The sequence below is a fragment of the Eutrema salsugineum genome, unplaced genomic scaffold (genome assembly GCF_000478725.1).
Source record: "Eutrema salsugineum unplaced genomic scaffold, Eutsalg1_0 scaffold_15, whole genome shotgun sequence".
Lineage (NCBI taxonomy): Eukaryota > Viridiplantae > Streptophyta > Magnoliopsida > Brassicales > Brassicaceae > Eutrema > Eutrema salsugineum.
In genome coordinates, this window is record NW_006256867.1 from 1,356,936 (window position 1) to 1,382,209 (window position 25,274).

At 34.6% G+C, this 25,274-nt stretch overlaps 2 protein-coding genes across 2 annotated transcripts; both read right to left on the minus strand.

Annotated features, from left to right (window-relative positions):
- Positions 1-11,604: 11,604 nt before the first annotated feature.
- Positions 11,605-13,367, minus strand: LOC18021796 (1-aminocyclopropane-1-carboxylate synthase 4). Its single transcript, XM_006404683.1, has 4 exons — positions 13,221-13,367; positions 12,972-13,103; positions 12,698-12,858; positions 11,605-12,589 (listed from the first exon to the last, which is right to left on the minus strand). Exons 1-4 carry the CDS (start codon positions 13,365-13,367, stop codon positions 11,605-11,607), a joined length of 1,425 nt encoding a protein of 474 aa, XP_006404746.1.
- Positions 13,368-20,697: 7,330 nt separating this feature from the next.
- LOC18021797 (squalene epoxidase 2, mitochondrial) lies at positions 20,698-23,662 on the minus strand. The gene is made up of 7 exons (XM_006404684.2): positions 23,210-23,662; positions 22,615-22,726; positions 22,361-22,535; positions 22,108-22,276; positions 21,521-22,015; positions 21,158-21,436; positions 20,698-21,056 (listed from the first exon to the last, which is right to left on the minus strand). Exons 1-7 carry the CDS (start codon positions 23,468-23,470, stop codon positions 20,955-20,957), a joined length of 1,593 nt encoding a protein of 530 aa, XP_006404747.2. The 5' UTR covers positions 23,471-23,662; the 3' UTR covers positions 20,698-20,954.
- Between the last annotated feature and the right edge of the window lie 1,612 nt (positions 23,663-25,274).

The following is a 25,274-nucleotide window of genomic DNA, read 5'->3' on the forward strand; positions in this document are numbered from 1 at the left end:
CATAGACTCTTCCTCAACCAACGCAAGTCTGTGATTCTGTTCAAACGGAAATGAAACTGGTGTGGCACCAAGCAAACCCGTTTCTGCAATGATATCAAGGGCATATTTTCGCTGACACAAATGGATACCACTTGGACTACGCACAATTTCGATACCAAGGAAATAACGAAGTAAACCCAAATATTTCATATGAAAGCAGTCGCTCAAATACTCCTTAAATTCTGTGATTATAGCAAGTGTGTTACCCGTAATAATCAGATCATCGACATAAATAAGAACATGGAGCTGGATATTCCCATTCGCCGATGTAAACAAAGAATGATCAGATCCATTTTGTTCGAACCCATAGTCCTTCAAAGTAGTAGCAAGTTTGGAATTCCAACACCTAGGAGCCTGTTTCAAACCATACAAAACTTTGTGAAGACGACAAACTTTATTCTTTTCTGTTGTGCGGAAACCTGGAGGAAACTGCATGTAGACTTCCTCATCTAGATCCCCATGAAAAAACGCATTATGAACATCCATTTGATGAACCTCCCAATCATTAGATGCAGCTTGTTGTAGAAATGTCCGAATAGTAACCATATTAGCAACAGGTGCAAAAGTTTTGTTATAATCAACACCTTCAGTTTGATTATTTCCGAGAACAACTAAGCGAGCTTTATGGCGCTCAAGTGTTCCATCAGAGTTGAATTTCAGCTTAAATATCCACTTGCAACCAAGAGCTTTTTTTCCCTAGTGGTAAATCTTCAACCGTCTATGTACCAAGATCTTCGAGAGAAACCATTTCATTTTTGACAGCAAATCGCCAGCGTTCGTCTTCGATTGCCTCTTGTAGCTTTTGGGTTCCACAGCAGAGGTAATAGCGACGATATATGCCTGATAACCTGCCAAAAAATGAGCACTCGACAAGTAATTATCAATTGGGTATGGAGTAGCAGATGAATATGGCTCATGCAAAAGTGTGCTGACAAAATCTGCGAGCTTCGTGGTCTGATTTTCTGTCGGTGATCTCTACCAAGAAGTTTGGGTTCAGATATACCGAGTGACTCAATTGGAATATCTGTAACTTCTACCGCAAGAGCATTTGTAACTGGAGAAGTTTCAATGTCTGGAGTAATTGCAACATCAGAGGTGAAATCACTTTCATCACTAACCAACTGAGCTTCTGAAGTATCAGGAGTCGGCTGAGCAGGAATTTCTGAGAGTGCGGTAGCAGTCTAACTGTCCACTGGAGGAGATGCATCAAGAGAGAATGTCTCCAGAGGTGTTGTAATTTCAGTGATCCTATCAGATGATACAAATATCTCACCATCATCATCAAACATTGCAGGGTGTGGATCTGTAATGTCGATTGGTGGTGGACGAGTGGATGATGGAGTAACAAAGACTGGGAACTCTGTTTCATAAAAGATTACATCCCTAGAAACAGAGACGACTCCAGTCTCAAGATTGTAAACTCGCCAACCCTTCTTTCCGAAAGAATATCCAAGAAACACAGATTTATTTGTCTGACTCGCAAATTTATCGCCGCCATGCTTTTGGTTGTGTACATAACATAAACACCCGAATAATTTGATGTGATTCATGGATGGTGGTTTATTATATAACAGTTCAAACGGCGTCTTTCCGTTGAAAAGCGATGAAGGCGTACGATTTATCAAGTAACCAGCCGCGAGAGCACAATAACTCCAAAATGAGACAGGAAGATGTGCTTGAAATCGAAGAGCACGAGCAACGTTCAACAAATGCCTGTGTTTTCGTTTCACTCTGCCGTTTTGTTGTGGAGTTCCCACACAGGAAGTCTCGTGTATAATCCCTCTCTTAGCAAAATAATCACGCAAACAAATGAACTCCGAGTCATTGTCACTGCGAAGTGTTTTGACTTGGCTATTGAATTGGCGTTCAACAAGAGCGATGAAATTCTTTAAGTGTTGTGGTGCAGCTTGTTTAGATGGCAAGAGGTAAATCCAAACAGCTCGAGTATAGTCATCAAGGATCGTAAAAAAGTACTTAGACCCACAAATCGAAGTTGTCCGATATGGACTCCATAAGTCACAATGAATCAGCTTAAAACTCAAACTCATTTTATTATTACTCATCTCTAGTTTGCTTGGCACAGAGACATACTTCACATGCCTTGAAATCAAAAACACCACTATTTAAATCAGATAAATGCAACATCTCTAAAACTTTGGAAGAAGGATGTCCTAAGCGACTATGCCACAGCTCCAACGACGGTGAGTCCAAACGCTGAATCGCCGCAGCCACTTCGACTCCTCTAAAAAAATATAATCCATTCACTTGCTCACCCGCTCCAATCAGCGTCCGAGTGATGCGGTCCTGGACAACACAAAGGCGATCAGAAATCTGAAATATGCAGCCCCTAGAGATAGAGATATGACAATGCAGCCCATCAACGAAGAAAACATTATGAAGTTTCAGATTTGATCACATATAAACATTCCCTTGTTTATTTGAAGTAGTAAATCTTCCATCCGAAAATTTGATCATAATCGATGCCATTTCACATATATCGAAAAGATAATCAATGCTTCCCGTCATGTGATTTGATGCGCCTGTATCAATTATCCAAGATTCAAGAAAGAACGTACCTGTAAACGGATTATTGGTGGATGTCTTCTGTCATTCAACATAGCGACCAATGTGTGCCACTGCTGATCATTCAGTCCACTGAAACCGATTCGATCTGCAGAAGTGAAAGCAGCATTGTGTGAAACAGTGGCTTAAGGACCCGCATGTGAGCCAGAAGCACCAGACGCCACAGAAACATTGTTGACTCGAGCAGGCTCAGAATGCTTCCCGCGAGATGGAGAGGCAAACAGACTCGGTGCAGAAGAAGCAGGTACTTCTGCAGTTGACTTAGACCGCGAGCGCTCACCCCACCATGGCGGATAGCCGATTTTACGGAAGCACTTGTCGGCAAGATGACCATTTCGACCACACAATGTGCACATGACTCGACCATCTTGAGGAGTGGATGATCGAGCTTGTGTTTGTACCGCAAAGCTCACACCATTTGATCTTTCTTCATGTAAACGACCCAACACCTTTGATTCTTAATCCTAAGTAAACACATTATATGCCTCATCGAGTGAAGGCAGATGAGTTCGCGAGAGAAGAGCAGACTTGACTCCACCATACAATAACTCATCGATTCCCATAAGAAATTGATGAAGTTTATCTTCTTCACGCTCCTTTGCAATCTCTTCTGCAGTTTTGGCCTTTTGATAATCAGCAAGGCTTGTCCAGAGCTTTGTGAGTTTTCCGAAGTACGTCTCAATCGGCATGCCTTGTTGACGACACGTAGCAAATTCAGTTTTGAGTCGTTGAATGCGTTGGCCAGTCTTAACTGCAAATCGCTTCCGAATCTGTGTCCAAAGGCTATACGCATCATCACACTATGACAGAGATGTGCACAATGTCTCATCAATGGTAAGATTTATCCATGATATGACAAGAGCATTGTTTGCACACCAATCTTCGTAATCAGCAGAGTCTTCATCCGGTTTTGGAATCGAACCATCTGCGAAGCCGAATTTCTTCCGTGCATGCAAAGCCAACCGAAGACTGTTGGACCACTCGTCGTAGTTGGGTCCTCGCAGCAACGGCCTTGAAATCACCGTTCCGGGATTATCACCGGGGGTTAAATCATACGGCGAGATTGTTCGCCTTATGACCTCTGTAGAAGAGGTCGACGAATGAGGTGGAGTCCTCGTAACACTCGACAATTCGTCATGAGTGGAATTTTTCGCCATCGAGAAAAATAATAATAAAAAAGAACTTAGATTTCAGAGATCTGCTGCGAAAAAAACACAGCCAAGATCGAAACAAAAACCCTTTGTAGTGAGGTTAATGCTCTGATACCATGTCAAGAAACCTTAGAAATTGTAAATATGTTTTTCTTATTGCTCAAGTTATGAAGGCAATTCCTTATATATACAAGTGTGTTAGTATTACAATTTATGCTTCCATCGATGTGGGATAATACATTTGAAGGCTTTATATATCGGCCCAATATGTAATAAAATGAATAATTTTGGAGGCAAAAGAGTATATAAAGATACAATATCATGAAAAAGCCTCTGAAATTTGACAATCATTGAAAAGTTTTACATGACGGATCCATCAAACTCAAATTTTGGACACAAGATAGACATTGAGTTAGTTTTCATCTGAAACGTGTTTTGTTGGGCAAATAATCTAGTCACACCTCCTCGTTTGTGAATAGTTCAGTTCTGGCTGCTGCTTATCATGGTTGCAGAGACATCATCATTGGCCCAGTCTCTTGGAATTTTTTTTAAGGTGGGTTATTTGTTATGGTAAATCAGTAAAGAGTGTGGCAAGATCCATGATGATCTCTAATAAGATAGCTTACCTCAATAGATCTAGTTGTGGAAGAACTTTAACAAAAAAAAGTTACCAAACTCTTCCTATCCCATTTAACAATATGGGACAAAGTTAAAATCCAAATACACATTTAGCTAAAAAAAATAATGAAAAAAAAATCAAATACAGCTTCCTCTTTAAAGATCAAATTTTTAGGCTTAAGCCAAGCAAGATGAATACTCCACCAAATCCTGATACACAACGGCAAGAGAACACATCGAGACATGGTTGTCTGATCAGAACTTTACCTCAAAAATCATATGAGAAAGCCTGCATGCAAAAATTACATTTACAGAAGAAAAAGTATCAAGAACGAGTGAAAGGATGTCGACGGCGCTAGGGCTAACAAATCAACTTTGAGCTCTGATGATTTCTGGGTTAATTCTGATGATAAAGCGGTTTCAATGGTCGGTTATTGGAATCATTGGTTGGATAATTCAGTGTCTGGCTCCGATCTGGAGATTTTGGAAAGGGGTGACAAATGGGATTGGTACAACGGATATGGGATATGGAAAGAGGATGATTCAGTGGTATTATTCCAGGAATTACGACTACAGAGTAAAGGATTTGGTCGCGATTTTCAGGGATTTGGGTCTAGTTCTGATTCAAAGAGTAATTGAGGACAAGGGATGTGGAGAATCAGAAAGTATTGGTGAAGGATTACATACGGGAGATTTTCTTTCTCAAAAGAATCTCAAATACAAGATAAACTTGATTTGGTACAAAATCTATCCAGCTCCAGAAAATTCGATGGATCAACAATCAAGGTCATACGTCGGATCTCTGAAGATTCTTTGGGATTTTAAGCGGGATTCCAAGAGGATGAAAGGAGACGGGATCACAGGAAAATTGGGATATCTGATGCAGAATCAAAGGATTAAGATGGAGCTTTCTCATCGAGATCAATCTCAGAGTCGAGATTTGAGATTCAATAACGGATTGTCTACGATCATTATAAAAAGGCATGGACTTGCAAGTCAAAATCCACAACTCTCTCATCCCCTCCTCTTATTGAAAACTTCTGCTCCTCGTCTGAAAATCACATCAATAACGCAAAGCAACTTGATCGGGAATAATGTCTCTGGAAAAAAGATTGAGGTCTTGTTCAAGCGGTTGAAGGTCACGGTCCCACACTTTGATAACTCTAGCTTCATTGCCGGATATTCCAAGACCTTAATAGGGAGATGCATGAATCCACATCTCCAAGATATGAAGGCTCTGCTCTACATGCTCCCACGAATCTGGAAAATGGAAGACAGAGTTGCTGGTGCAGATCTTGGTTTGGGACGGTTTCAGTTCGACTTGGACAGGGAGGAAGATATCAAGGAGGTATTGAAGATGGAACCCTTTCATTTTGATTACTGGATGGTGTCCTTGGTCAGATGGGAACCGGTGGTTAATTTAAGCTATCCATCTGCTATCAAGTTTTGGGTGAGGCTTATTGGGGTTCCGCTTCATTTCTGGGCTGATCCAACCTTCCGCACAATTGGGAAGGCCATCGGAGATGTCAAAGAGGTAAATCTCGATGAAGGGAAGATTCAGGTGGTGATTGATGGTTTCAAACCCCTTTGTTTTGAAACAACGGTGGAATTTCATGGAGGTGAAGAAACGACTGTGTATTTAAGGTACGAAAGACTGTTTGATACTGTCGGGTCTGTCATAGCTTGTGTCATGAGCAGCAGAAATGCCCATATCGGATTGACAATACAGAGCAGAGAAGAATGGTGGAACCTACGGAGGATCCTAAAAGAGGATTTGGAGCAATGTCGTATGAAGCGGCGGTATCAGTCGAAAATATGATTAGTAAGGATTCCACAAAGAGCGGAGGACAAGACAACGGTGGCCAATTCATGCACAAAGGGAACGAGTATGGAGGAAGAGATGGCAGAGAACTCAAAGGAAAACCAGAGCGGAAATATGGTGAAGGGTCAAGTAGATTCACAAGACCACCTAGTTACGTTCAACCACACGAACAAAGACTCATTGCGGCGGCACCGATGGGAGACAAAATGAAGAAGTTGGCAACAGAAATGCAACCCTTGATTTCTTCAGGCTCGGTGGTCATTTCGGATAACCCAGCGGCCTCACAAGATGCAGTGAAGCACGGTGTAAACCAGGGGAAAGCTCTAGCAGGTTCCTCTACTGAAAAGAGTGTGAGGAAGAGCTTAACTTTTGAGGATGATGGCGTGGCAAACTCTGAAGCTACAGGTGCTGATGCACACGGCTCGGAGGATACACCCAAGGTGATAGAGCTGGCTGGAGATTCAGGTAAATTAGAACAAACAATATCGGCATTATGCGGTAATGATAATGACATGGATTTGGATTGGTTGCAAATGGAGGATGTAGGGTTGTAGAACTTATATTCTACCAATATGTAGAATATAGTATAATCAGTAGAACTTATATTCTACCATAATGTACAATATTGTAACATATAGAATTCATTTTTCACCAATTGGTAGAATACATAAATAATTATAGAAAATAAATTTTACAATTGGTAGAATAATAAAGAAATACAAGAAAATGGATTCTAGTAAAAGTAGAACGTAGATACACATTCTCTATTGAGTAAAACGTATTTAAAAATATTTTTAAAGTATTCAATTCCTTGAATGATTTCCGTAAATATTCAATTCTTTGAATAAGTAGAACTTATATTCTACTAAAATATAGAATACTGTGTAATCAGTAGAACTTATATTCTACCCATATGTAGAATATAGTGTAATCAGTATAACTTATATTCTACCATAATGTACAATATACTGTAACATATAGAATTCGTTTTTCACCAATCGGTAGAATACATAAATAATTATAGAAAATAAATTTTACAGTTGGTAGAATAATAAGGAAATACAAGAAAATGGATTCTAGTAAAAGTAGAACGTCGATACGCATTCTCTATTGAGTAAAACGTATTTAAAAGTATTTTTTAAATATTCAATTTCTTGAATGATTTCCGTAAATATACAATTCTTTGAATAAGTAGAACTTATATTCAACTAAAATATAGAATACTGTGTAATCAGTAGAACTTATATTCTACCAATATGTAGAATATAATGTAATCAGTATAACTTATATTCTACCATAATGTACAATATACTGTAACATATAGAATTCGTTTTTCACCAATCGGTAGAATACATAAAGAATTATAGAAAATAAATTTTACAGTTGGTAGAATAATAAGAGAATACAAGAAAATGGATTCTAGTAAAACTAGAACGTAGATACCCATTCTCTATTGCGTAGAACGTATTTAAAAATATTTTTTAAATATTCAATTTCTTGAATAATTTCTGTAATAATATTGTTATTTCTTTTTTCTAATGTTTTCGAAATTTTTGTAAAAAATAGTTTTAAATTTATTTATTAATAAAACTGCTATAAATAGTTTTCATAGGCAATTCGATCAAAAATGGACTAAAAAATAAAATACACTAAAAAGATAAATTTGGTGTGAATTGACATTATAAAAGCAATTTTTCTTTTACTTTTTACCACTATTTGACTTCTTTATAATGAGTGATTTAATGATGTTGCTTTTAAAGTTTTGTTTTAAATTTTTAATATATGATCTATATAGAATAAAAAATATATTGAAAATGAAAAAAAAAAAAACACTCTGACCCAACAAAGATCAAAACTTTTAGAAAATGATGTTTCATTGTCCCCTAGGTTCCAAACAAACAAAATATGTTTTCCACATTTTACTAACGTTAGTCCTGTCCAAAAGAAAAACATCAATATTGAACTTTGTTTGTCTCACTAATGTTTTTTATTGAGACAAAGAAGAAGTTTTTGTTTGCACAACGGCCTTACAAGTTACAATACATATGATATTAGTTTTATGTGATATGAGTTCGTCTGCACTAAAAATTAGATTAACATAAAAATCTACGGCCATCATATATATACTTTAACGGTCGTGATTGTGTAAATATCGCAGTTGTCATATAGATACTACAGTATTTAGAATTGGTGAGCACAATCATCGCTGAATGATGAAGTCCAAACATGTACTTTAACAAGTGGTGCAGCGGGAACAATATTTTATTTCATCTAAATTTTTAAGGATAGCAATCTTAAAATCAATCCTCATTTGTAGCACGACGACCAAAGTGTTTGATGCAGCGGAAACTTAAATAACTAAAATAGTTATCTGTTGATTTTGAGATTTAACTTTAGTGTTTGCTTAAACATAGCTTTGAAATAATGATAGATATGGGAAATTAAGGTTTGAGTATACTTTTCTTAATGTTTTATCTAAAGCTGTTTAAAAAATAGATCTTTAATTGAATGATCAACAACTTAATACAATCTTAACTCTAAACGCTTATTTATAATAAATTCTAAAACTCTAAAATCTGGAATAAAAAAAGTCTAAAATTCTAAAACCTCGAATAGAAAAATCTTAATTAATTAATTAAAAGGTGATAATGAAGATATTGTTCAAACAAAATTGTTTTTGATATATTTTGAAGAAAAGTTAGGTTGCATACATTTATAAAGAACTAATGTTTTACTTAATTTTTAAAATAATGCAATCAAATAAAAATATATACAAATTAATAGAATGTCTTTAAATAATTATGTCTTTTCCATTTTTATAAATCCTTGTAAATATAATTAACTATATACAATTTTGCGAGTTGAAAATAGAAAATTGAACCATTGCCCCTCAAGTGACTGGAAGCACAAGCCGGTATTTACGATACATATATGGCATCTCAACTCCGGTGACAGCAATCTTTAGGTAGATCCATAAATTTGTGACACAATCCTAGGAAAAAGAAAAGAAAACAAGAAAAATCTTTTGTTACTATTAGAATCTCACATAAGAAATTTAAAGAGATTTTGGTCAATTCACTCATAGCTAATTGATTTTAAGTTAGAAATTCAAGAAACTTAACATGATACAGAGCTTTATTTGTTGACTTAAATAGGATGACTCAAAAAAGATTTATTATCGTTCTTAGAATAGAATTTGCTTCGAGATAGGTTAATAAGAACTATAATCGATATACAGTATATATTTAATGTGTGTGAGTGAAGAAACAAGAGATCAAAGAGTTATTATCGATCTTAGAGTAGGATTTGGTTATAAGATGTACGTCGATATACTCATATACAGTATATGTTTAATGTGTGTGAGTGAAGAAACAAGGGATCAAATAGGTATTGTCATCTGGCCCCTTCATGTCTCAAATCAACACACACATGATATATCAGTAATCAAGCCAAATATGATATATACACGGTTGTTACTATATATTACAAAAAAAAATGGCCAATTAGAAAACAGATGAACATGTCCTCTGTTTTCCCATGTGAGAAAAATGGCATCCCTCATGTATATCCCCACATAACAAGACATCGCATCTCATCAAATTCAACCGGTATATAAATGGTTAATTTAAACTAAGTATCCAGAGCATTTTTCATGCTATATAAGTAAATATTCTTACAGTCGTATAGATGAGTTTTGCTATTTTTGTTACTAAGATTCCTCATTTAGCCTTATGCACACATAGAAGCATACACTAAAGGGGCGAATAATTAATCGAATCACACTAATTAGTATGAATATGGTTTCTTCTTACTACTCCCTCTGTTCCATAATATATTTATAATATATGATGTTTTAGGATTTATTCTTGTTCCATAAAAGATGATGTTTTAGAAGTATTAAATGCTATTTTATTTGTTAATTAAAAAATATTTAATTTACATTGGTTGTAAGAATATCAAATTTCTGAAATAATATTGGAAAGTAAAAATAATGGTTATATATTTATTAGAAGTAGTAAAATATTTTTTTTAAAAAAAACAAAAAGTAATTAGTAAAAATATATATATATATTTTTTTTAAGTGTGAAAATTCTAAAACATCAAGTATTGTGAAACAGAATGAGTATATTTTAGTAAAAAAGGAGTATATTTTAGTAAAGATTGGTGATTGGTCGATCTCTTCTTTACCGAAATTTAAAGTCAAAGACCAGAATCTCATCATAGACAAGTGTGAATGTCGTAAACTGCACTAATTGTTTTGTAGTCACGCCGATTAATCACTTTCTAATTAATTAGTGTAATAATCACGCTTTGAATTTTTTAAAAAGGTGGACTTTTCTTTAAATTACGTACAAACAACTCATCTTATCCTCACCTACTCGTTCCACATCTAGAACAAACTGTAATTGAACTGTAAATTTGTAAACAAAAAATTAAAATTGTCGGTTGTACAATCTTTTAGTATCTAATTTCCTTTTTTGCAGTGCATTTAATTTAATAATTTATTATAAAAATTTATATTACATACTTTCTCCGTTTTATATTAGTTGTCGTTTTAAAAAATTTTATTTATTTTAAATTAGTTGTCGTTTTCAATTTTCAATGAAAATTTTATTAGTTTTTTATTTTTTATAATCATTTTTATTATATAATTTATTTTATTATTGCTTAAATTATATTTAATTAGATAATTAATAATATTTTTATATTGAAAAACTAATACAATTAATATTTTCTTAATCTGTGTGCATAACCTTAAAACGACAACTAAATAAATCTGGAGGAAGTATATATCACCTCTTTTAGCTAACAAACATATTTTTCCCCACCACTACCTGTTTATTATGAACAAAGTCTGGTCGCTACATCCATTTATAGCCTAAGTGGTTATCAAATGTATAATTAAATTTACCTTTTGACTTTCATAGTAGTCTTCATTGACTTTTAAGTCATCTAAATGAAATTGCTCACTGCGTGTGCACCATAAAGCGCATTTAAATAATCTTTAATATGATGAAATAATCTTTTTTTTTTTTAGGTGAAATAATCTGATTATTAGAAGAAAACGAATGTGAACACTAGAGTACGAAATAGTTGGGTTTTTGAGTTGACTAAGCTCCAAAGATAATGAGAAAGATATTGGCCGCACACGAAAATTAGTCAGGTCAAAAAATAAGTAATGAAATTAATGAAAACTATAGAGTAAACTAAAGGTGCAATTTTATTTAAATATTTTTTTAATTCGAAAAAGACCGCAGCATTATCCGTCGCATATACACGTACGGACTGCGTCACTTTCTCTCCAACAACTATATACCAAAATACAATTCTGGTAAAAAATACATCACAATGACCAAACAAATTAATAAATTCACAAAAAAAAAAACCGGACTATCGTTCTTCGGCCTCACGGTCATGGAACGACAGTCGGAAAACCCAATTAGAAACTGTAGTCATCGTCTTCTTCCTTGAACTCTTTAATCTTTGGCTTTCACTATGTTGGCAATTTCTCATCGAGATTTCATCACTAACGAACCTCTTTAATCTCTTCAAAGCAAGCTTTAATGTCTCTTCACTCATGTTTGCAAAACAAACCCTAAACCAGCCAGGTTCTTCACAGTGGCACGAGGAACCGGGAGAGATGTTGAGCTTCACTTCGTAAACGATCTTCTTCCAAAGATCCATCTCTGCTTCGAACGTATTAGAGTTAAGGAGATGTCTCATGTCGATCCAACAGAAGAGTCCCGCATTGCTCTTCAGACATCCGATCCCTATGGCATCTAGACCGGATACAAGCTTTCTTTGTCTGTTTTTGAGTCGTTTTTGGTTTTCCCTAAGGTAATTCTTGGTGAACTTCTTGTCGGATAATAATGCGGATAAGAGATATTGTGTTTGGGACGAGACAAGGCCGAAACTCGACATTTTTGTAGCGGCAGAGATGACATCTTTGTCGTTGGAGTAAATAGCTCCAACTCGAAAACCAGGGAGGCCTAGATCTTTAGATAAGCTATAAACAATGTGGACACGGTTAAAAACATCGGTGTTTTCAAGTTGGTTGTTTTTTAGAATTTCCTTGACACTGATGAATTCTGAAGAGCTGAAGGCTGTCCCTGAATAGATCTCGTCGCTTACTAAATGCATATTCTTATGCTTAGAGATAAATTCAAAGAGAATGTTGAGTTCGGTTTCGGTCGTTGTCGTGCCCAAAGGGTTAGATGGGTTAGTTATGAGAACTCCTTTAACGTTTAGGTTAAGCTTCTTAGCTTGCTCGTAGGCTTCCTCGAGCGCAAGTTTCGTTATGCGAAACCCGTTAGTACTTGAGCATTGGATTGGTACAATCTCAACCTCAGTTCTCCATTTTAGATCCCTATCAAACCTGAAGTATAAAAACAAAGAAAAGACTTATTAGTGGTTGAGTTTATAGCAATAATACAAAAAAAAAAAAAAAACTGTTACGTGTGAATGAAGCAAAAGTTGTACTAACCCTGGATAATACGGCGTGGGAAGCAAGAAAGCGTCACCAGGATCTGCAAGACAAAACATTAGAGTTTCGTTTGCGGAAGTGGCTCCAGCAGTGAGGACAAGGTTGTTCGGATCAAAAGAAACTCGGTTTCCTCTATTTTCCGACATGAAATCTGCCAACGCCTGTAAATCATTTCGACCAATCAATAAAATAGATTTGATTGAGTATAATCGATCTTACGATCATATATATAATACTCTTACGTTTTTGGGTTAACAAGAAAAAGAAATCTTACATTTTTGAAGGATGAGAGGCCATGATAGTCTTGAAAGAGAGCGAGTTCGCGGAAAATAGACTGTCCGTCTCTCTTAAAACTGGCCGCGTCTGGGTTGTGAGCAAGCCATGACTCTAAAAGATCGAAGCATAGCTGCAGAAACAAAAATATACTTAATTGATTATCTCAGGGAAAAAAAAAAACATAAGTATGCTTTGATTTCTATTAGTTATCACATGTATATGTAATATACACAAAACTCACACATACCTGATTTTCCGCAAGACCCATCTGGATAATGCCATGAGGGTTCTTGATAGCGTCGTAAGGGTTCTTCTCGTACTCTTCCCATCCAAGGAAATACGAAGAGTCTTGGCCATGGCTGTTGCATGTAGCTTTTCTTGACAATAGATCCATTTCTTTCTTCTTCTTCTTTTTTTTTTTTGTTTAGATTTAAATATTTCAAATAATTGACAAATCAAGAACTAGTGAAAGAGATGTGAGAGAGAGCAGACAGACAGAGAGATAGAAAGAGTTGTTGTAGGTTAGCTACGAGAGGTCTAAGAATGTTTGCATGCGTATATATATAGTTTCATGCTACGCCAAATACACAAAGGGCAAAAAAAAGAGATGGAAATCTTTCTTAATTGCATGATTCTATCTATCAACATGGGTTATCTTTTGATTGTTTTAAAGTTTTTGTGATTTAGAGAATTCTCTCTAATTTTTTTCGTCAACAAATTACTACACATTCACTTAATCAAATTTAAATATGAACGCTAGCTGCTGATATGGTAGTAACACTAATACATACTACTAAATTACTACGAGTCGGTGATGTGATAAAAATATATTGGCATTTGAAAAATGTTCTTGACATACGAATTAGATAAATAAGAGTATGAAAGTGATTGAGTAATGAGGACGCCATGCCGACAAGAAATCTCCATATAAAATGGATTCTTACATATAAATAATGTGACCCACAGAAACCAAAAAAATTAAAATAAGAAAAAGAAACATGTTCATGTCAATGTTACAATTTGGGGACTATTTGGACCCTCTATCATGTTGGTCCACATTGCTCCCCCGTGGTATCCCTCCCTTGTGTCCCATGTCGGCTATTTTTTCTTCGTTTATATTAGCTTTTTACAAACTTTTCTATACGTTTTATACTTTTGTATATTAGTTCCATTAAGATAATTTTCAGAATTCTCTTTTTGCCAACATTTTCCAGATTTTATTTTGCTTCTGAGTGGTGATGGTAAACCATTTTTAGTGGTAAAAGATTACCGTGTAACTAGATACAGTATAAAATATGTATAATAGTAAAAAAAAATAGTGGTGCAAAAATAAATATGACAGTATAAATATAAGTCTGATTTAAAACTCTTGGTAAAACCTAGCGGTAGATAAACATAGGTAAACTTACCAATAAACTAAAATAATTTACTAAAATGAGAAACTGTGTTATTATTTCACCAAAATAATGAAATAGAAATAAAAGCTAACTAACATAAATTTAATTAAATAAATGTAGAATATACAAAGTAAATTTTGTCATAAGAGACTAACAATATAAAATGAAAAAAAAATGTTATAGTATTACACCTAAATGAACTTAATTATGGTTAGTTAACTAAACTTATAACAGCAAGCTATAGTTAACTTACCTAACGAATCTAAAATCCATCTTCAAGAATGTATGACTACATGCTTTATTGCTTTAACAAAAAAGAATATGTGATTGTATGAGAGAAGAATGATGAACTTCGTGAGGTTGAAACTGAAAAAAGACACACAAAATATATATTTTTCCTTGGTAATAACACACAATGAGTTTTTTATATATTAAATTAGGATTCCAATAACGTTAAAAATTGCCATAAATTAACTATTGCGAAGACATACATATACACTAAAAATCGAGCCTTCAAATGCATAGTCTAAAGAAATTAAGGATCTGAACACAATAATGTTGAAGCTTTGTAAATGTAAAAAAAAAACTGTACAGATATATTTATATAGTATTATAACTTCAGTTAACTTAACTATGGTATATGTACAAATTCTAATTCTAGCAGTACAGTCTAGCTAAGCTAAGTAACCTAACCAGTAGAATAGAAAAACATAGGAGTCGTCAGAAATGTTTGTATTCACTAAATACCAGCACTTATATTTTCTAATTAAGCGGGGTCTTTAGGTTAACTCTTTTACCGGTTTTGCATTGATTATTGTTTTTCCGGGGTAAATATATATTTACAATGGCAGATTTATCTTTAAATTTTTAGATTTTGTTTTAGTATCGATAATTTTCCTACAAAATTCATTTATAATGGCGTGTACTTACAAAATTAGAATATTTCGAACTATCTATGGCAACAAGAAGATTTCAAGTGTTTGAACGAAGCTAGAAGTTATGTTAGTATGTTACTATATATAGATATTTATACATAGATTATAGTTAGTTATATCTTGGGAAACGTGGCGTACCATTTTGTTTTTGACCATAACACGTCCCATGCGTGTTCGTTTAGGTAAGCAATGTTCGTAAAAAGAAAGTTTCGGAAGCCGAACAAATAATTAATTTAACTTTGAGCTGTCAAAATCGTCTCCAATAGTTTTTTTTTTGCCAAACAAATCGTCTCCAATAGTTATTCCTCAGTTCTCATTCTCCAATTGTATTTCCCGAATCTAACAAACTTAAAATACCGAATTACACAACTAACTACGTGTTTTGCAGTTTAAAATACATGTCGACCTACAACATACTTTTTCGTATTGATTTTTTTTTTTCAATAGACTTTAAAACATTCGTAATTATGTGTAGATGTGTGGTCCAAGCTAGAGGTACTCCATTAGTTTGCGGTTTATCAGTTTTAGTTTGCGGTTTACATATATATGAATTGTCAAAAGCAAATGTAGTTTGGTTTCAGTTTATTTCAATTAATTTATGTTTCAATTTTATTTTGAACATATTTTATTTTAACTTTAGCCTGTTTTGAAATTAAGGTTTCCCAATCCCATAAAAGTATATCTGAACAACCAAATCAAAATATTCGTTTAATTTTGTATGGATTCTATTGTTGGTAATTCATGTCAGTTTTATTTAACCTAGTTAGACATTTTAGGTGAAGCAAATAGGTTACCAAATTTTTTAACTCTCCGTTTTACAATAATTATAGTTATAGACTAATTTATTTATTTGAAAAGATTGCCATTTTAAACTTTACAGTTCTTGTTATATGATTTTAATATAAATTTTGATGCGAAATATTTAGTGTATCAGTTCAAAATTATTTAAAAAGTATATAACAGAATAGAAGTCCCGAAATCAACCAATTTTTGTATTGGTATAAAAGAACATTTAATTTCTTAATAGTTTACGTCAAATGTCAAAACAAAAGTAAATTAAAATGGAAAGAGTAAAGAAAAGAGGCGTTGATGATTATTGCTCAACAGCTTACTAAACCCATTAACCAGCCCTTAGTTTGCAGCTCCCTGATTCATGAGTCTTCTCATCATATCCCACAGCACATAGTACTACATCCAATGTGTAATTTAAACATATTCGATTTTGTAAGTGTTACTACAAAATCACATGTTGGTGACGCAAGTCCTAGTTTTATTTAATGAAAAAAAAACTTAGTATACAACAACCACAGTATACTATATTTTATAGTTTTTAACGGAAATTTTCAAAGATTCCTAAAACAAGATTGTTTATAAATCAAAATGCAGTAGTATAAAGAAAAAGAAGTATGATGAAAAACGTTTTTAAGATAAGTTCCACTGTTGGTATGAAAGAAATATAACGACCCGTTTTAACAAAAAAAAAAAACAATATATATATAACGACCTTATACTAGATCTTCTATTGTGCGAGATAATTTTATAAGTACCATTAAAACTATCATTCTAAATATTGAAAGAGGTGATGACAAAAATTTCCAATTTACATTATTGCAATTTACTTTTTATGGGGGCAAATTATTGAATTTAGGTTAAGGGTTGTAAGGGCATGATGATCCTGTTTTTGAGATATCTTCTTAAAGCTTTCGTCTTCTTTTTATTTTGTTTTAGATTATATAAATTTGTTTGTTTTAAAACATGATTAGGTTGGAACTTTAGTCGTTAAAACCATATAGTTTTTGTTGAATATACTGTTAATAATTTTTAAAAATTCTTTCCATAATTCTGATATATTATTTACATGTTATTTTAGGCCAGATCAAAACCTAATAATCATAATCTGTAATTTATTTATTTATATGTAAATTAATGTATGAAAACTATAATCTTTTTTAACAAAAAAAAATAATAAGGAATTGTGAAATGAATTATCACAGTTTAATCTTAGGGGTTTTAAAACAAACTGACTAAATTCTGTTAAATCAACTACAAAAAAAAACTATAATAAACGGCAGAAAAAGAAATATCTCCAGAGTCAAAAGCGAGCAGAACAAAAATCCTCTAAAAATTAAGTTCAATATATGGGAACACATGATGAGATACTAAAGTTGATGGTAAAGGTTTAAAACCATCAGAAAGTCAGAGGAGAACAGTAGATGCGGAGATATATCACGAAACTATCACACACAAATGTAATATATTTTCTAACCAGTTCCAAAATTTACCATTAAACTCAAAATTCTACTACATTTTATTGTTTCACGATCGGGCAGTTACTGTTACACTCTGAATTAAATCAGGGATTAAATACTATTGGGACTTTTATCAAAGATAACTAAATCATAGTGTATAAACTAACTAAAAAATGTGACAATTACTCCCAAAATCAAGAAAATGTAGTATTTGACAAATGTGGGGTTTATCAATGGTCCGAAGTGTTCTCCTCATCCAACTTGGCATATCCAACTTCGATGCTAGTCAATGTCTCATCACGTGGGAGAAAAGTCTACTAGAATCCATACAAATAAATGGAGAAATAAAAATGCTATACATGTTAATCTTTATTATATTGTTCAATTAAGTAGCAAAAATTAGTGGTTAATAATTACTAAGATTCCACTAACCGGTGATTATTGGGCCCCTCTATATTATTTACGAAAGTAACAAAATTTGATCCATATATAACGACAATGCCTTACTTTGATATGATCTTCGGATAAGCTTTGTAACCTTTGAAGCTTAACAACACCAAGTGAGTGCTCACAAGTAAAGACAAACATGCTATTTACGAGATCTGAAGCACAATCTCTCCTGTTAATTAATTACCATAAGCTTTACTTCGTGCTTTTGAATAATTTATTACACCATCACATTAATCATCATTCAAACATTGACCTCTACATTTTATGTACAATTTTCAATGGCGGCAGCTTACAAACTATTCCGACTTTTTTTTATGTCAACTGAAGAAACACTCCATTAAGTTATATGGTTGAATTTCCAATGTGTTTTTCTTTTAATCACGCTTCCGATTTCTATTCCAATTCTTAAGCATGAATCATACACGTGATAAAGTAAAAACTGTGCTTGTTAATTAGTTATTGTTCTTTTATCTTTTTTATAATGATGAATAGGATCAAGAGGGTCCAACTGAAAGTGAGTGACAACTAAGATGACGTTCACGTTGTCCCGGTCCTCGCAAATTTCCTAGGAGCTATAGAGAGACATTACTCTCAACTCTTGCTTCACCTCTTCCATAACGTAGGACCCTCCTCCAATCTTCCCATTTGTCTTTTTTTGCCTCTTACCTCTAGTAAAACAAAGAATAAAAATTAATTTTGTTTTGTCGTGAAATATATTTTCAAATTCTATCCAGTATAGATATATGCTCATATGCTTTCGAAAATGTATTGTTTCTTTTGTTTTCATGAATCATAGACATCAACTTTTCATAGATTATGGTACGTGATTGTGTTAGTCATTTGAATATAATAATAAAGTTACAAAATACTAAAGTTTTGGGGCTATAATGATTACATTCCTCTATAGCTGATGATTATATAATATGCTTGATGATAAAATCTTGTAATGATTTCTTACAAGGTAATGTAGCGTAGTAACAAGGCTTTGATGTATGTGTCTCCTTTTTGGTTCTTGTTGTTAACAACTTGCAAATTTGGTCGATCGAATGATAACTACATTTCCTTCATGTTATGATGTCAACGAAAATAACGCATTCACTTCAACTAAATACAACAACTTGTATATCTCTAAAGAAGCCAAAAGTAGTTGCAAAACAAAAACAATACCTCAGTCGAACCTATATACAGCGACATTAAAACAACATCTCTCGAACGAGTAGGACTAACAATGTTTTAAGTAAAAACTGCACTTACACATGATATGTTATATTCAATTTCGATTTATAGCCTTAATTTTGTCTGCATAAAGAGATGTCACAGTGGGTCAATTTGAAGAATATAAATAGTACATACACACAACATTGAAGCATGGTTTGTTGCTTTGAAATGGATCTTCTATTGAAGCAGGACATTATAAAAACATTGCAATAAATACAAATTTTCTCAAGAGTTACCAACGAAAAAATATATACAGCCTTGCTTTGAAAGCTATTCTTCCTTAGAATTATTATGCAAATTGTTAACACAATAATTTTAATTTAATGGCTTTTGTCGTGGTTGCCAAGTGTAGATATCGATTGATATAAAACATTTCTGAAACATTCCTGAATGTTGTTGTTCCTTGGTCTTTTACTATTTTACAACCTTTGTATATTTTGGTTTACGAGATAATATTCGTTTATACAATTTGAATTTCTGAACCGTTTTAATTGAATTATATATGTTGCCACTTGGTCTCGTCGGGTGGATCATGTCACTTGGTCTGGTAGTTCTTGCCAAATCTAAATCTCCGGATCATCTTTCTCACCCTCTCTTTAATCAAACCGAACTTAACCGCCTAACCGGATTGGCTGTGATCAAATTTGTGACCCCGCTTTTGTTTTGCAGAGAAGATATTACCGGTGGTGAAGAAGTAAACATTTACTGCTGTATAAGCTAATGATCTGTGCAATGCAGCTGCTGTGGAGGCCACATTACTATAATCCTTTTCTCAGAAACCGAACACAATACAAGGTTCAAGAATGCTTAATTACGGATTGTTTATTTTGTTATTCAGGCTCTAGCATTCTTCCAAGATAGCTTGGTAGTTGGTACACCATCTCATTCCAGTCACTTCGAAATTTCTCTTGGTGGAGGTTGGTCTTAAACATCAATGCATCTCCTTCTTTAACTCGATAGTTTCACAGGTTTTGTATACGTTTTTTAAGCGTTAAAATGCACTAGATCCTTCTTCAAGCGTCTGTACAAGGTTTCGGGTCAGCAGTTGGTGCCAAGATGTTTCCATTGATTTAAGTCCTAGTCTTGATATGTTTCCCCATCACTTACCCGATAAGCAAAGTTAACGTATCATTCCCTTGAAATATGTTCCTTTGAAGATGCTTGAGCTGAAGTTATTATGGTTTAGGTTCTTTACCTGTTAGTAGATCTCTTGTTGGGGAAAGAACAAAAGCCTATGTTTCAAAGAGCCGAGCTGGTAATCTCTAGTCGATCTCACTGGAAAGAGATACATCAAGCTTCTTTATATATAAAACTGTTACCTCGAGTAACCTTGTTAATGACGAAAATGCATCTCTATAACATACTGAATGAGCTTCAAAGAATCTGGAGTGTGATCAGTTCTCTGACTATATCGCAGGAGACTGATCCTCATGACGATGCTTAGAGACTATTACTTTTGTTTACGCTACAAAGTCCAACAAGATGATAAATAATCGAAATATATAACAGATTCGGGCTTACTTCGGTTTATTTTTTACATTGATGCACTTACAAGACTCTTTGCTGTCCAATCATATATACCTAAGGAGCTATGTATACACTTGTTTTATTAGAGCTGTCTTGCCTTAAACACCCACATGATTACCATTTAAGCAACAAAGAGATTTGATTATAAGTAATAGCATTTGCCTGAATAGCTGTGATCATTCAGTGTACGTAGCTCCTGATGAAATCATTGAGGAGGAGGACGGTATATGGCAGAGATAGTACGAGGGAAGAACATTTGCCTGACTCCTTCTGCTTTTATTATGGGAAAGATGATACCTGACGCACTCTGTTCAAGAGGAAGTTATCAAAGATTCAAAATTTTGTTTTTGCAGATGTTAGTGTATAGTAGAAGTAACTCTGTTTCAGAAAGTGGGAAGAACAGCTTACCGAGATAACTCTAGCTCCAAGCCAAAAGCTTTTGATAGAAGGAAATGGTAGCATTAAACGACCAACAGCATAGATCGCCACAGCAAAGAAGTGGAGAACTAAACTCAAAGGACGAGGGTTTAAACCAGAGAGCAATGCAACCGGACCAGATGCGCAAACACCTCCAAGGCTAAGATAGTCGAAGCAAGCTTCACGCATCTCCGTTTTCGCTTCATCGGAAGAAGCTAAAAAGACCTTGTACAACGCACCCGCCAATGTATTAATGGTGGAAGCTACAGGCTGTAGAAAAGGCCATACATAAGACACATCAAAACTTGAATCAACAACATGGGAACAGTTCACTTTAGATGTAAAGGTGCTTACTTTCCGCAGTGTGTAAAAGGATTCAATGTACTTAGACAGTGCTTCTTTGTCGTTAAGACTGTGAATAGGCCTTAGAAGCTCACGGAGTATAACGATATCTGCCAATGCAACAGTCATTCCACCACCGGTTAAAGGATGTCGCATGTTGAATGCATCTCCAAGGAGAAGTGCTCCAGGTGTAGGAACCGGATCAGCTGGCATGCTTCGGTTCGGCATGGTTCTTATATTACCCTTTTCAACGGCGGAGATGAACGCTTCACGAACCTCAGGTGGTACTTGAGGTGCAACCTGTGTTTTCAGATACTTTGCCATTTCACCATTTCCAATGGAAGGAACTTTTTGACCAGGTACATCGACTAAGCAACGGACTTCTGTGCTGCTGATGGGATATAATAAGATGGGTGATGGGTCACCGAGAACAACATGCCCGTGATTTGCAAATGGGAGTTCACAATTCTCCAAGATAAGACCCACAAAAGTAGAGGGCACATCGACCTGATTGGATAACAAACTGAGTTAAGTTTCACAAACAAGAAAAGGAGATTTCCCTTCCTAATGACTAATCTAAGAGAGAACAAAGGCACCACCTTAGGCTTGCAGAGAGAGCGACGCAAGTTGGAGAAACAACCATCGCAAACAATCGTGAGAGGAGCATATGATCTAAGTTCATTGCCCTCTTTTGTTTTGTATTGAACCCCTTTGATTGTCCCGTTTTCTTCTAGCAACGACGTAACTGTTCCTTGCTCCAATCGTACACTGAATCACAAACAAAGCATTCGAATCATCAGAATCGCATATCAACAGCTAGATATTCGAACAACAACAATAAAAGATGATTACTTTGAAAGTGTTGCGGCCTTTTCTCGCATTCTCTGCACAAATCTCCCATTGTGGAAGCTTCTCCCGGCTATATCCGAATCAAACGTTTCTAAGGGGTAAGAAAGTTTAGTGTGCTTCCCATCTTTGAAGAGAGCATAACCAAGGACTCGTTGAGCATCTATCTCCTTTACACAATCTACACGACGAAACTATTTAATAGACCTACATAACCCAAAGTATATAGCTATATAACAGACTCAAGTTGATGTGTCTACCCTCAAGGCCGAGCTCAATTAACTTCAAGTAACCACCAGGTTGAAGCAATTCACCGACGATTCTGTCTTGCTCAGACAAGTCTCTTTCTATTACGTGAACACGTCGTCCTTCCTGTAACCACACAACCAACAAAGGCCAAAAAGTAGACAAGAAATTACGTCTTGAACACATAAACAAAAAAAAAAAAAAGGAAAAACCTGAGCTTTCTTTAACTTGTTAAAGCACACACATTTAAAGCAATGACCATGAAACAAGCATATCTATCTCTAATGTTCCGGGAACAATAAAGATCACACCAATTTTGTGATCCAAAATCAAAATATAATCTACTAAGCCAAGTTCTAATTATCATCAATGTGTGGAACAAGTTCCTAACAACATGAATTAATATAATTCGAACAGCTAACAATCAGACGAATTGGATAATTAATTGCAGAGACAACAAAATATTTTTTTTGAAAATTCCCTGAATTGTATTTGAAAGAAAAAAACAAAAAGCAAAAGCATTCAAAAAAATTTCCAGAAATATCATCAAAATCAAGGAACATTGGAGAGAACCAAAATCAGAAACCAACACAAAATTTAGAGACTTGCCTTGCCGAGAGTATGAGCAAGAGCTGCACCGGCAACACCAGCTCCGACGATGATAACATCGATACCGGAATCACCCTCCGTCGCAGGATTCCTCGATACAGCGTCGTTTTGAGCAACGACGAGCCCACGGTTCTTCTTACTCCGAATCAAATTCGCGTCGCGGCTGCTATTTCGGCGTAAAACGTAGAGGAGCACAAACGCGAACAGAGAAGCCACAAATGTCCCAAGAATGAATTGATCCAATTCAATCACCGGCGCCATTGTTATCGTCTTCTTAGAGGTAGAGGTTAGGGAGCCGCACTTGTATCTCTCTTCCGCCGCTCCCCGGCGGCGAATAACGGTGGCTCCGGTGGTTAAGGAGAGGTTTCTGAATCGACGCGTGGAGAGAGAGAGTCGAGGGGAGAGGGAGAGATCTTTGTAGGGAAACGAAGATCTAAGAGATGTGGCTGTTAATCGAAACCGTGGAAGTTTCTGGATCATAATTTTTGTTTGTTAGGAAACACGAAATTAAATACGGCCATATGATATAGACCAACGTCCAGCTCCCAAATATAATATTACCTGGGCATGTAACACTAATTTTTTTTTTTCTACCATCTATCTTTATTTATAAAAGATAATCATAATACATCAAAAATACATAAAATAAAAACAATATAATATGATAAAACAATAAAAATAAAATTTGACAATTCTTTTCTCCAAAAAATTTTACTTGCAAATATAATATTCATCCTTCCTTCTTTAAATTCACATTCAATTTGATACGATCTTTAACTTTGACTATTCATTGTACCCCATGTTGTATTACATTAACACATTCTGAAATATGAGCTATAGATGTTCGTCGAATAAAAACATAATTTACTGATTCTTTCGATCGAAATAAGATATGGAACTGCCAATTTTCAACGACTGTACAAATATTGTTATACAACAAGGGTGCATCTTCCGTTCCAAACCGTTTTATTTTCCATGATGGTTTCCATGGAAGTAAACCCTTATTCAGAAAAGCAATATCATCGGAAAAAAATCAAACTAGGATCCCATATTCTCCGACCAATATACCAATATGATTTTTGAGAAAATGGATTGTTAGTTTTGCCAACAATCCAACACAAAAACGATTGGATCGGAAATAAACTTTGCATGAGAGAGAGAAAACGGTTACCCGGAACCGATTATGCTTAAAGAAATTGAAGATAGATCACCAATAAACTTCACCACAACCGATCTTCGTAGATACCGTCTGGGTCGAAATCAGGCTTAAGAAACTAAAAACCTGATGAACCATCATCATCACTGGTGCAAACGTAATCACCATCAACAACATATAAGAGGAAACAAATAACAACTCTAATAAGAGACAAGATCACCACATGAGATCAACAAAACCACCGCCAGGGATCCACAAAAAGAGTTTGAAGAAAAAGAAGCGGTTAAAAATCAAAAGCAAACCGCTATGTTTATCACCAAATCGCCTTGGAATTGAAAACAGATTGCAGTGATTGAAGAGAAGAGGAGAGATTAGTTAGATGATTACAGAACCACCGGCAATTGTTGGAGGCCCCGGAAAAACCAGAGGAAAAGACGATTTGCTTTTATCGCCTTTGATATTGCCACGCTAATTACTCTCCGTTTCTCGTTTACAATAACACCTTTATGAATTAATGTTGTTAAATACTATAAGAAAAACTTAATTTATAAAGAAATGAAAAAAAAAATATATGTGAGACTATAATAGAGCTAAGAAGAAAATATAGATTTGGTTATTTTCTTGCAAGAAAAGAAATCAATCTAGATTAATGTAAATTCGGAGGAAGTAGAAATTGCAATCAGGCAAGGAAAAACATAGCCCCAAACGACTTCATTGTAACAATCAAGATTGATTCAGATTATAATCAATCGATTATTCAAGAAAAACAATTAAGCATAGAAATCATCTATTAACCCAAACAAAAAGCATAAAAATTATTGAAAGAATTGTAAATTTAGGACACATTTTACAAATAGTTGTCCTATAAGAATTTTTGGACTTTTTTCACTTTTGAACTTAATTATTCTT